This window comes from Kogia breviceps, chromosome 3 (genome assembly GCF_026419965.1).
Source record: "Kogia breviceps isolate mKogBre1 chromosome 3, mKogBre1 haplotype 1, whole genome shotgun sequence".
NCBI classification, from domain to species: Eukaryota; Metazoa; Chordata; class Mammalia; order Artiodactyla; family Physeteridae; genus Kogia; species Kogia breviceps.
The window spans coordinates 3,176,350-3,193,157 of NC_081312.1; the positions used below are offsets into that span (position 1 = coordinate 3,176,350).

The 16,808-nt window shown below is 43.3% G+C and overlaps 1 protein-coding gene across 23 annotated transcripts in view; it reads right to left on the reverse strand.

The window, feature by feature from the left end:
• WDR20 (WD repeat domain 20) overlaps nt 1-16,808 on the reverse strand; it is a 65,686-nt gene that overhangs the window by 21,886 nt on the left and 26,992 nt on the right. For 8 of the 23 annotated variants that reach the window (XR_010839379.1, XM_059058239.2, XM_059058240.2 and 5 more), the window contains exon 2: nt 1,417-1,599. The exons of 2 other annotated variants lie outside the window; for them this stretch is intronic. Coding sequence is in view for 9 of the 21 variants with exons in the window: in XM_059058239.2 (XP_058914222.1) it covers nt 1,417-1,599 (183 nt within the window). In the remaining 12 variants the exon portion in view is untranslated. Of the gene's footprint in view, nt 1-1,416; nt 1,600-1,759; nt 2,350-4,435; nt 4,565-4,703; nt 4,976-16,808 lie in introns of those variants that run through there. 13 more of the 23 variants (XR_010839380.1, XM_067027713.1, XM_067027711.1 and 10 more) reach the window with 10 other exon arrangements.

Genomic DNA, 16,808 nt, shown 5'->3' on the forward strand with positions numbered 1-16,808 from the left:
ACACGTCCCCTACCTAAACACAAATAAAACCCCACAATGATGCCAAATTCACAATTTCTATTAAGAATGCACAGAAGTCTAGTTTTGTGCCCTCACTCTCCCCACCCCCACCCCCCAAAAGATCATCCAGCTACTTAGAAATCACTCCCTCAAATGATGTTAATAAAATGTTTAGGGAAATAGAATAATTTTCTGCTTAAGATTTTTTTTTTTAACGGAAAATGGGTTTAAATACTTTTGTCAATCCAGACGGCAAGTTTTGTTTCCAGTCAACCCAGATGCCACTAGAAGAGAAGATGGTATGGTTCAAAAGATTTCACCAAATCCACTGGCAATGCCAACCAGGGGCACCGTGGACGGACACTGGATGTACATGGACAGCACGTACCACGGGGACTGCAAAAAGAGCCAGAATTTTAACTGCAATCTGTGGAGAATTCTTCCCCAAGCAAAATTATTTCTTAAAAATCAGAATTTATAATGCACTTCTGTTCCAAGTTAATGACTTTAAAACCATGCAACAATCAAAACCACCTGCCCTTCCTGAGAGGAATCCACGTGACCTGGCCCTTGTCACAACAGGGTTGAGAGGTCACAAGTAGACTGCATCCCAGGGCTTCTAACTCAGCAAGACTGCCTCATCTTTTCCATTTACTAGGAAAGTCATACTGACACAGAGGAGGAAGTGCGTCAGATATGTAATGGCGATACTTGGTGCTGAAAAGCCGCTCCAATCGCTTATAAAAATATAATCTATTTGGCAACTTACATCTACTATGTTTAATGGTTGACATGTTCCTGAACGGACAGCTCAGATATCTCAGGCTCCTGCCAGAATGAAACTGAAGACACTAGAAACCCCAGCACATGCTACAACACTGGCAAAAGCTATGTCATAGGATCCAATTTTAAGTGCCAGGATTTCTAACCATGTCAAAGGTGATTTAATAGCAAACATTTACAAGAGCAAGAGAACAAATTCTCAGTCAAACGCCTGTCAAACATACACACCAAATTTTAGCTACAATTTAAGCAACCTAAGGAAATATCATCAAGTTCTTTGATCTGCATGAAATTTTCTAGTGATGTGAATACATTCTTTATTTTCTTATTTAAATTATAAATATCAAGCTACAAGTCTCATCCCTATCTCCATTATAAAAAAATTTTTAAAGCACCTGCTATAGACACCTGAGCATCTCCATAAAAAATGCACAGAACAGTTAGCCCAAGGAAGAACAGGTAAAAGTCAACAAGTTAACGCACCACACATTTAAACTTGGGTAATACTAGGTTGGACATCTGAGAATGGAAAATGGGCTTCGCTCACAGTGTAAAATAAGGCCCACTACCCTCGGTAAGAACGTAATACATTCTTAAAGGGATTCTTAACAGCTAAGACAGGGTACTACTTACTTCCTCATTAAATAGTTTGCTAGTTTCTTTTTTGATTGGGTCTATAAGCTGGACTTGGCCTGCGGAAAAGCCCACTAGGAGAGAGACACTTTCTGCTGTGGCTGTTAGGTGGTTGAAGTCATGACAAGTAGGCTGTGTTCCTTTGTATATCCTTTTATCTATTGGTTTACTCAAGTCAGCAGCCTGGAGGAGAAAGAGAAAAATACACAAGGTAAACAGCACATTGAGATGACAGATCTAAGTTACACTATTTTATACTCCATTATGACGTTCAATCTTAAAAATAAAAAGCATTAAAATATTTTTGCAGTTTTTAGCATTTTATGAAAGCACTTTCACATACCTCAGCCAATCTGATATTGTCAGACTATCCATAATATGTTTATAACTGTGACTCTCGTAACTTATTCTTCTTCAAGTATATTTAACAAAGACTCCTGGGCTTCAGGAGGAAAAATCCTTGAGATACCAAATTCAGTATTTGCGAAATGCATTCCAAGCACTTTCTAACAAAGTTAACTTTAAGCACATAAAAGCTCGGCTTTCACATACAGCTACAGCACCTCAATGCTCATCCGTGCGTTCAGCTGCAGCCCGGTCATTCTCAAAGCGCGGTCCCCAGACCAGCGGTAGCAGCAGCAGCATCACCTGGGAACTCGAGAGATGCGAATTCTCAAGGTCCGCACCACACCAAATGCATCAAACTACAGGGGGCAGGCGGCGTGGACCCAGCAAGTTGTAGTGAAAACAGTCTTCCAGGTGATTCTGACATCTACTCAGGCTGAGAACCACTACTATGGCCAGTTAGACACAGGCAGTGACTCCCGTACTGGGTCACACTCTCTCCTCCGCATCAGCTTCCAAGTAACTTTCGGTTGTCGAACCCACACTCCAAGTCTGGTACATGCATCATCTTTAATCCTTACAATGATCCTTCAAAATAGATAGTATTTTCCCCATTTTACAGATGAGAAAACAAGTTTAGGGAAGTTAAATAACTCAACCAAGGTCACCATACCTACCTAGTAAGTGGAAGGGCTGGATTTGGAACCCAGCTTGGTTTTACCATAAAGGGGATGGGGAGAAAACACACTGCACACACTCCAAATTCTGACTCCTGACTTGGGCTAAATGTGATTTTTCAAAGTGCCTCACCCCTTTTAAAGCAGGATCTTCTCTTCATGAGAAACCTTCTGTGCAATCCAAAATGCTGGGCTGTTATTGTTGAAATAAAGGAAACCCCACCCCTCCCACTGTCATTTGAAAATCACAGGTGGAGACAACTGAACACATCCTTTAAAACACCCACTTTGGCCCTGGCTGCAGTTCCGGGGTTCACAGCTCTGGTTCTCCACAGACCAGCCCCAGGGTTAGGTTGTGAAGATTCCTTTCTTCCAAAGAGGCCTGTGACACTGTACTGAGAAATTCTAGATTTTTCAGATAACAAATACAGTGTAAAAAAAGAGGACCTCAAGATGACAGGCTCAAAACCTGAGCATGTGGCAGTCTGGACCTGAGTGACACAAGTGACCCTGGCAAAGGAATGAAGCTTCACGCCACGTGGACACACTCTCCCTGCCTCACCTCAGTTACCATGGCGATGAGACTCCGCTCTACCAACCTCGTGGTCCTGTCTGGAGGATGAAATAAGAGAACATACACACCAAAGAGGCCTGAAAAGTGTAATGTATAGTATGATGCAAAACAAAAGGAAGCCCTGACTTTGGAGCAAGGAGGCGAGTGCTCAGCAGAAGTCGGATGCCAGAGACAGGAGCCCCTTCACTGCCGACAGTCCGCCTGGAGGGAAGGAACTCCTGGGCTGGGCCCTAAGGGCAGGGAAAGGGAAGTCTAGGCTAAGGGAACAACACAGCAAATGATCTCAGTGCAAGGAAACAGCAGCGAAAGTAAAAATGCTCAAAATATAAGATAGAGTCAAAAATCAAATTTGAAATATGAACTAAATTATTATATGATCTCTATATCGGCATATGTTAACTCGAGACTTTTTTTTTTTTTTTTTTAGTTTGCTTAAGCAACTATCCCGTGGACTTCACTGGTGGTGCAGTGGTTAAGAATCTACCTGCCAATGCAGGGAAGATCTTCCTGGTCCGGGAAGATCCCACATGCGACGGAGCAACTAAGCCCGTGCACCACAACTACTGAGCCTGTGTGCCACAGCTACTGAAGCCCATGCTCCACAACAAGAGAAGCCACCACTATGAGAAACCCGCGCACTGCAGCCAAGAGTAGCCCCCGCTCGCCGCAACTAGAGAAAGACCGTGCCCAGCAACCAAGACCCAACGCAGCCAAAAAATAAATTTATATTAAAAAAAGAAACTACCCCGTGAAAGAATATACATAAAATTATGCACCAAAATATAAAAATCAATTCAAAGGCAAAACAAACATTAAGAGAGAACAAATATAACTTAAACGAGCAAAAGAAATACAATGATTCTCAGAACAACAGAGAAAGTTTAAAGCACCAATTTTTCCAAGTATTGCTACTAGTTTTAAACTTATGGATCCCTTACAATAAAAATGTTAGCCTCAGTTCTTGGTATATTTCTTTCACATTCCTGCCCCCTAATATGGAACTTTACTGAAAAGATGTCATTTATCACAGATGTCATTGGATCACACAGGAACACACATCTAAAGTATTTTAAATGCCAACTGAAAGACAATTTTTACTCTCGAATCATGTATCTATTCCAAAAACGTCCTGTTTACTAAATTGCTTAACAAAATGCCAACTGAAAGACAACTTTTACTCTTGAATCATGTATCTATTCCAAAAACATCCTGTTACTAATTTGCTTAACAAAGTTTCTCCCTAGATCATTGCTCTCAAGGTGTACCAGACCATGAACAGTCGGCTAGCCTGCAGTCAAAATTCAGTACACACACACACAAACACACACACAAATTAAGTACACAGAATGAGAATAAGCATTTAGAAACTTTTACGGCAATGTGACAGAGTGATTTTATACCTGTTGAATCCAATAATAAAAAATTCAAGTTTGCATTCTGCATGTCTTTTTCAGGTTTTCTAGTAATCCTTCTTTTATTCTACAAAAGTCAGCCCAGATAGACTGGAAATGTTAAGAATTGCTCTTTCAGTACTGGTGGGAGCAGCACTGTCCTGGAAGGCATAAAAGTAGACCAAGGCCCAAGGAACACAAAAATATCACTTACCTAAGGTCACTCCTCCCCCCGCAAACCCCCAACGGCCCTGATGGCACTACAAGAGCAGGACGTCCGCCAAGCAGCGTGCCACTTACTGTGAGCCCTGTAGTGACTGCGAGGGGCGTACCCACAGGGAGTTATTCTTCTGAGAAGCCCGCGGACTCCCCCAGCGGTGCCTGGGCTTTTTGGAGCCCGACCCCAGGTGCAGGGAAAGGTGGGTTCACCAGTGCCTGCCTTCGTTTCCAACAGCACCGTCACCTCCCAGCTCATCTCGTCCTCTTTCCTCTTACAGCCAATCACCGAGTTCTGTCTCTTTTTCCACTGCCGTGCCGCTGTCTTCTTTCCTCTTCCTCCTCCTCCTGTTCTCCTACGAGGTGGGGTGTGGGTGTGCCACTGGGAATCCTGAAGCCACCCCGCCTTTCAGTAGCAGTAACAAGGACCTGAGCCCGCCACTCCTTCCCCGTGGGGTCGTCAGCCCCTGACAGATGGCTTCCCAGGTCAAGGCAGTCTGAGAAGGAGAAAGAGCCCAGACTTTGGAACCAGGCAGGCCTGGGTTCAAACCTCGCCTTCCCTCTTGGTAGCTAGGTGGTCTTGGGCAAGGTGCTTGTCACCTCTCCCAGAGCCAAAGAGAACGAAGTCCCCTAGCTCCACTGCAGGGTCGTGGAAAGGCCCGCAGGTAATGGATATAAAGCACAGAGCACACATCAGCACTCAAACGGTAGCTACCATTATTAACTTATCCCTGTCACATCCTACCTGGGGGCCAATGTCTTGGTGGCGTCCTAATTTCCATCACATCAGAATATGACAACTCCCAAGCAGCCCTGCCCTTCGTGGTTGGGCCCCATCCATCTCCCCTAACAGCGACAGCAACTTCTGTCCATCGAACACCGTCTCTGCCCCAGGACGTTCACACTTATCACCTCGTTTGCTCTCACAGTCCGCCCCCCAGAGTCGGCACTAATACCATCCATGTTTTGCGGCTGAGGAAGCTGGCAAGGAGTTGAGGAGTCAAGGGCCACGTCCCACCGCTCCACCTCGTCCTGCAGCCCCACCCGTCCTCGCCCCCTCCCAGGTGTGCCGAGTCTGGTGCAGGCACCTTTCATTAAGCCGCCCCCTCGGTTGGGACAGTCTCCTCTGCCCCTGTTCCCAGGAGCAGTACCCATCAGTTCAAGTCCCGGCACCTCCAGCAGGCATTTTCCCGACTACCGTTTCCTGAGCTGGCTCCTTTATCACAATTCTCAAGTACTTAGCTCGTTCCACAAAATTTAGTATTCAATCACTTACGTGATCACAGTATTGTTTTATGTCTGTTATCATCAATTAGAATTACAACTAAAATTACAACAAAAACTTCCTTAAAAAGCAGAACTTCTTTATTAAACAGTTACTATTGTATTAGTCCACAAAATTATTTCTGTTTTTCAGCTTTCTGGTAAATCCTGCATAGACAGGCTACAGATACTTTGGTATTTTTTTAGTGCTTTTGCATCCTAATTATTGCCAATTATCTAAATTCTTAAATGTGAATTTATAGCAGAACCAATTTATTTAAAAGTCTTACCAATTTTAAGAATTGACAAGAATTTTAAGAACTGGTAAGAATATCTGGTTATTCAGCCCCAACGGAGTATCCAGTTTGTCATAAATGCTCAATATCTGTTTAACAAATGAAACTGCGATTGTTCCAAATTTTTCAAATTTTCAATTAAATTTCATCATTATGCTCATTAGTTTCTGCATAAGGAGTTATGATTACAGTTAATTCGTCAGTGTCTCATTCTCAACAGAAAAAATTTAAATGATGGTTTAAAAATTCCGACTACAGAAACAGAGCTGGTTAAACAAAATCCTCAGTCAATAAGTACAAACTTTAAAATGTCATGTTTCTTTTTTCCTTGGACTTTTGATCCTTAAAATCCCTGGAATTCTCTTCATGACGAACACTGTCAAGACATGAAGTCAGCTGGGTGGGTTTAGCATGGAACTAACATTTATCACAAAGGTCTACAAAAGAAACCAAGCTGCTGCAGCTCACACCTTCACCCCAGACCCCTGCCCGGTCCCAGGGAATGCTGGGGGGCCGACAGGAGTGTGGAGGAGGGACTGAACCAGCAGGGAATGGGCTCCCACGGGCGCCCTGTCACAGCCATTCCAGGAGCTCAGAGAAGGCACACGGTGGGCCCGGGCCGAGCCCCTGTCATGGGAACCTGCTACTCGATACTCTTGAGTGCCCAGAAGCATTTGATGTGATGTGGAAAATAATCTCAAAAGACCTCTTCTGAAAAATGTGTGCCGGCCGATGGTGCGTGCGAGGCATGTGGGGACCAAAGGCAGGCTTCATTCTCCCTAAGTGTCACACTCTCCCTCCCCTTTAGAGAATCACCTCAGAGAGAACCCGCTGCACAGAACTTGCCAGAAGAGACTCCTTTTACTGGCCTATCTAAAAGCTGCCAAATGCCCACCCAGACAAGAAGCTCACCCTGTCTACACCAGAAATCACTCTCTTCCCGCCTAAGCCCCTCTCCCGAGCTTGAAGCCTGTCGCCTCGGTTGGGTCCCCCGCCTGGCACCCCCCATGCCAGCTCAGAGCCCTTCTAGCAGCCTGTCCTCCTCCAGGCCCCCTCCTAGCCTAGGGGCAGCTTACGGGCTTAGCGCCAGGCTCCTTCCACCCATTTCTACACACCTCCCATTCTTCCCCCACACTTGCCAGATTAATCCTCATGAAGACTTAGCTCACTCTCCCACTCCAAACCTCCTCGGCTCTGCCCGGCCGCACCAACGGCTCAACTCCTTAGCTGGCATCCACAGGCCTTCCTCTCACAGGCCTCACCGTCCCCTGCCCCTTCACACACCCCCCGCAAGGGCAGCACGTGTTCACAGCTGCCTGCGCTCTTTGCACCTTCCTGCCTTTCCTTACATTTCTCCTTTCACTTACAACACTCCCCCCCCCGCCCCCCCCGCAATCACACAAATGCTGCTCACCGCAGTGCCAGTATCATTTCCTCCCGATCTCACTCCGGGAGGCAGGCTTTCACTGGACCTCCACGGAGGGCCTATGCCCATGTGCCACATTTATTAGCGGTAGTATGTGAACTGTACTCCATATATTGTGAAAGTCCTTTCAGAAACAACAATAAAGCCAGGAGGCTGCTCAGTCACTGACAGCCTGAATGGATTAACCCAAAATAGCAGGAGCAGCTCCAGTGGCATCACAGGTCTCCATTATGCCATTTGAGAATCAAAAGAGAACTGCTGTAGTGCTTTCTATTACCGTTCCTTTTGACCACATCTCAACCAAAATAGGAGCCAAAGGTGGGCAGGGGATTACCTCCCAGTGCCCCAGAAGATCACGGAGCTGGAAAGACAAGCAGCAACTGGAGTCCTATCTCAAAACCTGGGATCCAAAATAAACCACATTATAAAGGCTGTTCCACAGTTTTTCCTGGGGGAGACTTTTAACCTAGTCAGGCTTGGGGTTTCTAATGCCTGCGAGGGATCTGTCCACAGCCTGGGGCTGGGCCACACCTAGCTGGTCATCCTGGGGAAACGCCTGCCGGTCACAAGAGTGAATGAGATGAGACTCAGACCACTCTGAGCTGTTATATTTGCCTTGTGAACAAAGATCAAGGTACTATTTAATGCAAATCTCCTCCAGGACAGTGGGAAATAACCTGGGGCTCTCATGAAAAATATACCAAACAGTGATTTTCAAACACCTTCACTGCCCAGGTGAGCAGTTGAACAGTCAGTTGTAAGGCACTGCACAGATGCCGATCCCACAGGCCAAGCCACCTGCCCTTGCAGTAGACACAAAACCGGGCTAATCTTGTGAAACAGCCCCACAACTCATCTTTCTCATAGTTTCTTCAGTTCAATAGTTTCGTTCAAAATATCTGCAAAATTGGCATTAATGGTATTTAGAGTCTAACACATTAAAAAAAGAGGTATCAGGGGCATTAGGAAGTCAGGTTCGGGATAACTTATCCCAGTAGGAGAAAAAAAAGGTCACTCAACTGTACCGTCCCAGCATTTCAAAAAGGCCAGAAGCATGTCTGTCTTACTCGCCACTCTACCTCCAATGCCTAATAAAGCGCCTGGCACACAGAAGACGTTGTTAAGTATCTGCCGTAGAAATGAAACAATTCCGAAAACAGAAAGGAAAAGTAAAGTGATGGGAACCAGAAGAAACTCAGAGCCAGACATACATAGAAAAGCAAATATATAACCCTTCCGTTGACCAAAAGCCTGACTAACAACTAATGCCTTCTTGGGCGCCCATCTATGAAAGAAAACAACCTCCATTAGCAAATACCGGAAAGCCACTTGGCGGTTTACAGAGCACCCTCGAGAGGGCGCACCCTCAAGCATCAGTTCTTCTGACCATTGCTCCGAACCTGTGCACATAAGACCTACGGCCACTCCCGTTTCATGAACAGAGAAACAGAATCAGTTTAGGCCTAAATTCCAGCCCCTGTGCTCCTCCCGCTGCACCACGTTGCTAAGACAGGAAGTTGACAAGATAACATCATAGGTAGCGCTTAGTCTAAAATTCTATTACTGTGTGACTCCATGCGCCTCTGCTGGCTGAAGTGGCAATCTATTCCAGCCTTGCTCGGTTTGACCCAGATTCCAGACCCACCTTCTCAACGCATCTGCCTTGCAAAGCTGTTTTCTTAAAATGGAGATAATCCCAAGCATAATACCTGACACTTAAAAGGCACTTTAGAAAAGTTAGTGAAAACTCATATTTCTCCTTTTGAATACATAAGGACTTGCTGCTTATCAGAGAGGCTTTGAAAATTCTCATCATTCGTTAATACTTTCAAAGAAATCTGAATAAGGAAAAACAGGGATATTTCTTTCTGCCCTAAATCTCCTGGAGAAAAACAGCAGAAGCCAAGTTTAGAGCATGTTTTCCTTCCAATATAACCTTCCAAAACAAGACAGTACCTTCCCTTCCTTAGTCTCTATTCCTCCTTCATTGTCAGACGTATATACTAGCACACGCCCACACTTGCACCGGCACACCGGACCCCACTCCCCTACTGCAAACAACTGTCAGCTCACTGCGGGCAGCCTTCGGCCCGCCCTGACCCCGGAATGAGCGCCCAGCGCCCGCATTCCAGAGCTCCTCTCCCGTGCGCGACAGCAGAGAAGTGGGGCAGGGGGCTGCATGCAGGGAGAGAGAAGGTACGAACAATGCCAGCCACCATTAGGATACAGGCAAATAACAAGACGTAAAATGCGAGGGGCGCCACCTTTAGGTCACTCCAAAATGGGAAGAGATGCATAGTCACAAAATGCATAAAATGTGTTCAGTGAAATCTTCACAGCAAGATCTGTGGAATTGCATACTGTTCACCAAAGAAATACTTCTCACAGGAGCCAGAGAAGGCTCCTCCTTTGGAACTCTGCTTTGGGCGGGGTGGGAGCAGCCGCCCAGAGGAAGCAGGGCTGAGATTATGTGAAGTGTCTTCTTCTCCCCTGGCCCAGCACTGTCAGTCAAATGTCTGCTGAAATAATAAACTTCTGTTGTTATCACATGCCATTTTTTCCCAAGGCAGTCTGTCACTTAAAAACTGTTAGCTATGTTGGGCTTCCTAGGTGGCGCGGTGGTTGAGAATCTGCCTGCCAATGCAGGGGACACGAGTTCGATCCCTGGTCTGGGAAGATCCCACATGCCGCGGAGCAACTAAGCCCGTGAGCCACAATTACTGAGCCTGCGCACCTGGAGCCTGTGCTCCGAAACGAGAGGCCGCGATGGTGAGAGGCCCGCGCACCGCGATGAAGAGTGGCCCCCACTTGCTGCAACTAGAGAAAGCCCTGGCGCAGAAACGAAGACCCAACACAGCCATAAATAAATAAATAAATAAAATTGAGACAAACAAACAAACAAAAACTGTTAGCTATGTAAACTCTACTCCTCTTCCCCCAGAGTGATTTTTCAAAAATGAACTTGGTAAGCTACTAAACTGCAACATCTTAGCCATCTCTTCATTTTCTTATGTTGCACTCCACATTCAGGTTAAGGCTCTTATCACAATGCGAAACGCTACGAACGGTTGTCCTGGTGCTTCATTTAGGCTAATGAAATACTGATTTCTTCATTAAAGAAAAACTATGAATAAACATTAGATAAAATCAATTTGCACACATTCTAACACCGGATCTCACCCCATTAAAATGCTGACATATTCAAATGTCCTATTTTATTAAACCCTTCTGTTAAATATGCATAGACATATGCATTCCTATTCCCAAGGGAATACCAACATCTTAAGTGGAAGAAAAGGCAAGAGGCTTTCATTTCTGCAAAAGATACTCATTTCAAATTCTTAGAAAATAGGTATTTTTAAAGTTTCCCCTAAAAGGGGTGGGGGTGGGGAGAAATTCTGTGACCTTCTAGAAGTGCCGTGACCACACTGGTAAAGACCGCTCCGAGGCAGTGAGGAGTTCCCGTATGCTGCTTAGCTGCTACCCCACCGCCTTCCTGGCATGTATCAGCCCAGGAGCTTATTACATTTGGCACGGCACACAGATGATTTTTCAATTTTCTCATTCAAGGCACTAAGCAACACAGGAAGCGCTCGGCAGAGGAGATCCCATTCGAAGCAAGAGAGGCCCTAAATCTCCAAGCGTGTGGAGGCCTTGCAATTTTCTGACACTCATTTCCTTACCCTGCATTGAGACTGAGGCCCAGGGAGGAGTGGTGATCTGCCCAAGGTTGCACAGACCTTAGAACTGTGCTTTCAATCACATCAAGTTGCTACCTTTTCAATCACCCAACTTCAGGTGGAATAATGAACTACTGAATCTGTAACATATGAAATTTCAAAAAATGGCACTGATGTGCACCAGTAATTTTACACCAAATGACAGTACTTTGGAGCCAGTACATTGCTGGGTTTTCAAATAGGTAGCAAGAGAGCCAGAGAGCACATTAAACTTATCTTACAATGAAAGGAGATCAGCCACTAAAATCGATGGCCCAAATACTGGATTTCGCCTCTGTAATTCAAATAGTTATTCTCTGATCCAGCCAGGCCTCAGGTGAAGAAAGCAGACTCAATTCAATGACAGTTACAGAGAGCTGACCGATTTCTAAATACTACTATGAAGAAAAGCTTTGCTCTCGCCTTCATCTAAAGTTTTATAGTATCACTGGAACTACTGTTCACTCGGCACTTCGGCTGTTTGTCATGTCTTATCTCCCCAACTGAGTCAAATTTTGGGGGGACATAACTGTCTTATAGGCTAACCTCAATGACAGCCACTCAGACATTTCTGATGTTTCTTCCCCTACCAGATTTAAAATGCCTTTTTAGGCACCTGAAATGTACCATGCACTGGTACAGCACTAGTAATGCAATAGCAGCCAGTTTCAAAACGTGGACCAGTAAGACCAGCACACATGCGAGTGTGGAGGGGCAGGCCTCACCTAACTGTGACAGAAGTGTAAACTGGCCAGCCTTCATGCAGAACAACTTGGCAGCACGGAGCAAAAGCCTCCTTTCCTTTAAACACAAATTCAACTCCTAGGAATCTGTCCTTAGAAAATATTTTCCAAGTGTGTAATCTAACTGTAATAAGCCCAGAGCTGGCCCAACACAAATGCCCATCCACAGTAGGCTAGGTGAACAGCAGGCTATACATGGAATACTACCCATGGAAGACATGCACTGAGAGAAAACATGGACAAACCTCAAAAAATAATCTTGAGTGAAAGAAGCCAGATATAAAAGAAGCATAGCATATACTAAATAATTCTATTTATATAAAGTTCAAAAATAAGGAAAACTCATGTGATGCTGGAAGTGAGGACAGTGGCTACCCTTTCAGGAGTGTGGGAAGGGGCAACAGGGAGGCTCCAGGTGGCTAGGAATGCTGTTTCTTAATCTGGGGTTGGTTCTATTTTGTGAAAAACTAATAGAACTTTACATTTATACACATTTCTGTTTGGATGCTATCCTTAAATTTAAAAATAACTTTAATGATCAAACACACATACAAAGACAGTCAACTCAGCTTTGTTTCTAACAAAACATTATTAACATCTTATGTGTTTGAAAAATGAAATGGGTAAATATATCATGCGGCCATTTAAAATGAAGACATTTACTTACCACCAAAGAAGAATGTTATACGGTATATCATTAAGTGAAAAATGCAACAATAAAAAAATAGGATTCAAAAGATTAAAAGGATTATAAAGAAATCTTAAAATTGTATTCATACTGTAATCATATTGTTAGCAATAATAGTACACTGTTACTCTTTTTTTTTTTTTTGGCTGTGCCTTGCGGCATGCGGGATCTCGGTTCCCTGTCCAGGGATCGAACCTGTGCCCGCGGCACTGGGAGCACAGAGTCTTAACCACTGCACCATCAGGGATGTCCCAGTATACTGTCATCCTCAATGTCTTGTAGAATAAAACAAAAAATTAATTATGTGAATGTCATTAGGAATTCAGATTTTCCACATAAGACATATTAAATGTATAGAAGCAATGACCAAATGGCAATAGGAAATCCTAGTGCCCAGACTGTGTCACAAATGCTATTTGTCACTTAAAGTCACCAAGGCTCCTATATACTTGATACCAGGTATGGGACAAGAAGTGCACAAGATGAATCTGGAACATCTTTCTGTACCGCTGAGCAAGAAAGCTATCAACAACTACTGAAGTTGTGTCCAAAAGATTCAGGGGCTGGACCTCCCTAGTGGTGTAGTGGTTAAGACTGCTCTTCTCCTGCAGGGGGCACGAGTTCAATCCCTGGTCGGGGAAGATCCCACATGCCGCACAGTGTGGCCGATAAAAAAGACTCAGGGGGCAAAGCAGAGGGACTATCATTGGTCAATGATGGGGCAATTTACACACAACAACAACACTACAAAATTTTCATGGAATAAAATAAGAATCTGAGTTCACACTAATATCAATAAATGGGCAGAAAAAAAGCTTTCCCCTACAGTAGACTAATACCTAATAAATGTAGAAGGAAAAAATAATGGAGTTTGAAAATCACCATTTTATAACCATCACAGTAATACAGTAATAACCAATTCGGCCAAAAATCATCAATGGATGCTAAAACTAGTGGATAAAGGTCTGAGGAGAAGAAGGGTACTTACGTAGTCCCAAAGTATCCCTTCACAAATTATATAATCAATTACAAAGAGAAAAGTGGAACATGACCATGGATTAATTTAGCAAACACTACCTTAGTCAATGTTCACATCACTGCTGTGACCAGAACAAAGCAGTGTCCTGTGTCTCCTGACCTGCTGCTCCAAGAAAGATACAACAGTGGTTCTGTGGTACCCCCTGCCAACTGTAGACTATGAATCTAATCACAAAAAATATCAGACAAATCTAAACTGAGAGATTCTACAAAATAACTGGTCTGAACTCTTCAAGACATCAAGGTCGTGAAAACAAAGAAGAAACTATGGAACAATGAATGAGACTAAAGAGCCTGCAACTACCTGTAGTCTGTGAACCTGGACTGGCTCCCAAACCAGGGGAAAATGGCTCTTGAAGGACAGCATGGGGGTAACTAGTGAAATTTTAATGTGAACTGCAGATTAGATCAGTTATATTTAGACTCTGATAAATGCACAGTACTGGAGTTACGTAAGAGAAAATCTTGTTCTTGGGAAATAGAAACTGAGGTTTATATGAATTAATGGACATGATGTCTACAAATTACTCTCAAATGATTTATATTATATATGTACATACATACACATGGAGGGAAGGGAGGAGGAATGGAGGAGAAAAGGGGGAGGGAAAACACAAATGATAAAACAAATAGGCAAATTTTAAATAATTAGTCCACCTGAGGGTTCTTTGTACTATTACTGTCATTTTCTGTAAGTGAAATTACAACCAAATAATTTTTTATTAAAAAGAGATTTAAGGGCTTCCCTGGTGGCGCAGTGATTGAGAGTCCGCCTGCCGATGCAGGGGACGCGGGTTCGTGCCCCGGTCCGGGAAGATCCCACATGTCGCGGAGCGGCTGGGCCCGTGAGCCATGGCCGCTGAGCCTGCGCTTCCGGAGCCTGTGCTCCACAACAGAAGAGGCCACAACAGTGAGAGGCCCGCGTACAGCAAAAGAAAGAGATTTAAGAGGCATGGACACTAACTGCAATGTGTGGTCCTTGCTTGGAAACAAATTTAAACAAACCAATTACAAAATTAATTTGAATAAACGGATTATGAAACAACACTTATTTGTGGTAGTGGTTACATGAATCTACACGTGGGATAACACCGCATGGAATATACACAGACACACACACACGAACCTAGTGAAATCCAAATGCGCTCTGCAGACTTCACCAATGTCAATTTCCTGGTTTTGCTATTATACTATAGTTATGCAAAATATTACCATTTGGGGGAAACTAGGTGAAGGGTACATGCACATTTTTTGCCAGTTCCCATGAATCTATATTTCAAATTTTAAAATAAATAAAATAATTAAAAGATCCTTATGTATCAAGAAACCAACTGTAAAAAATATTTATGAATCTGTCAAAGAACACACTTTGATCAAATGTAAATTTTTTACATGTGAAAATATGGCTTTATTTCTCCAGTCTATGTATTATAGAAAACGTACAGAAGAAAACATGATGTTTGGGGTTTGCTTTAAAATAACGTAGTAAGGGTGAGATAATAGATGTACACAACTGGCGAAGCCGGGAGACATTCTCTCTACTTCTGTGTCAGCTGTAAATTTTCCGTAATTAAAAAAGTTTCATTCTGTTTGAGATGTATATGTTTGCAAAGAGAACAATATGAAAAGATATTCAGTAAAGTATTAAAAGTGGTTATTAAAGGGGGGAGTAGTACTTAGATGACAATTTTTTGCCTATCTTAATTTCTAACTTTTCCTCAATAATTATATATTACTTGTGTAATTTTTTAAATAGAAAAAGAAGAAAACACAGGCCAAAAAACCAACTGAAACTATTTGAAAATTATTCTGGTAGTTTAAAAGCATGTCATGGCCTAGCAGAGAGTCACAGGAAAATACATGCCTTGTGAACAAACAGTAAAATTCACCATAAAAGGAAGCCTATGGTTACACGAAGTAAATGTATGAGCAGGGATGACATATCACCAAGAGGTGATGATATATTTTGAACTGGCCAAGTAGTAAGTTTCACACCAATTACGACTGCTGGTGTCTGTTATTAGTGCTTCTGTGGCACCAGTGATGTCACTCAATGAGATGAGACAGGACAGGAAAATTCTTTAAAGAAGCCAACCATTCAGGGGACCGATAAGGAGGCTGTAGCTGGTTCTATTGTTTCACTCTTCAAATAGTACTACAGTGTGAGAAGCATTCACTGTGTGCTCCTAATTTGCTACAGTGGCAAATACAGATAACTTTTCCCAGAGTCCTCTTAAGGAAATTCAATCTGTTCCAAGTTTACTTCTCAATTTTGCCTCTAATGTAGGTCTAAAACTGAATCCCCATCTTTCTCACAAGAATAGAACTGCGAATTTATCATCAAGCCCATGCTTTTCTAGAGATTCTAGGCCCTAAATTATCCTCAATCCAGAAGAAACAGCTAAAAGGGTTACACAGTAGAATGTCTCCTTTGGTATTCGGCAATATTTTAACATTTAAAATCTGGAGGCCTGAAATAAAAATATTAGGCTCAAGAGGGACAGTATTGTATTTGTAGTCTCCATGGGGACAGTCCTGCATTTTAAATGTAGGTTAGCAGGCCAACCAGCTGAATAAGCAGTTTCAAACTGAAGCCTGAAATCAACCATAATCCAAAAGGTAGCACTTGGCGACAATCACACATTTGCTTCACACTAAGCACTTATCATTCATCATCTCACAAAATAAAACATACATAATTTAAAAATTGCAACTACTAGCTTAAAAAGTTAACTATGCAGCTGTTCACAAAGAAGTGGACCGAAGAAGCAACTCGTTTCCCAGCATGAATAATTCTGTAACATATCTCTATAGACAATGTTCTTATGTGAACACAGGTAACCTAAGTCTCACATTCACGGAATCAGAAGACAGACAAACAGAGCTGGAGCAGAGCTTTAAAAAAGTCACATTTGCTCTCAAGATGTTACAACTTAAGACCAAGGAAGTAAATGTCTAAAATCACAAAATCAATTCATACCGCAGTTGGACGTGGAACTCTATACCCAGTAAACTC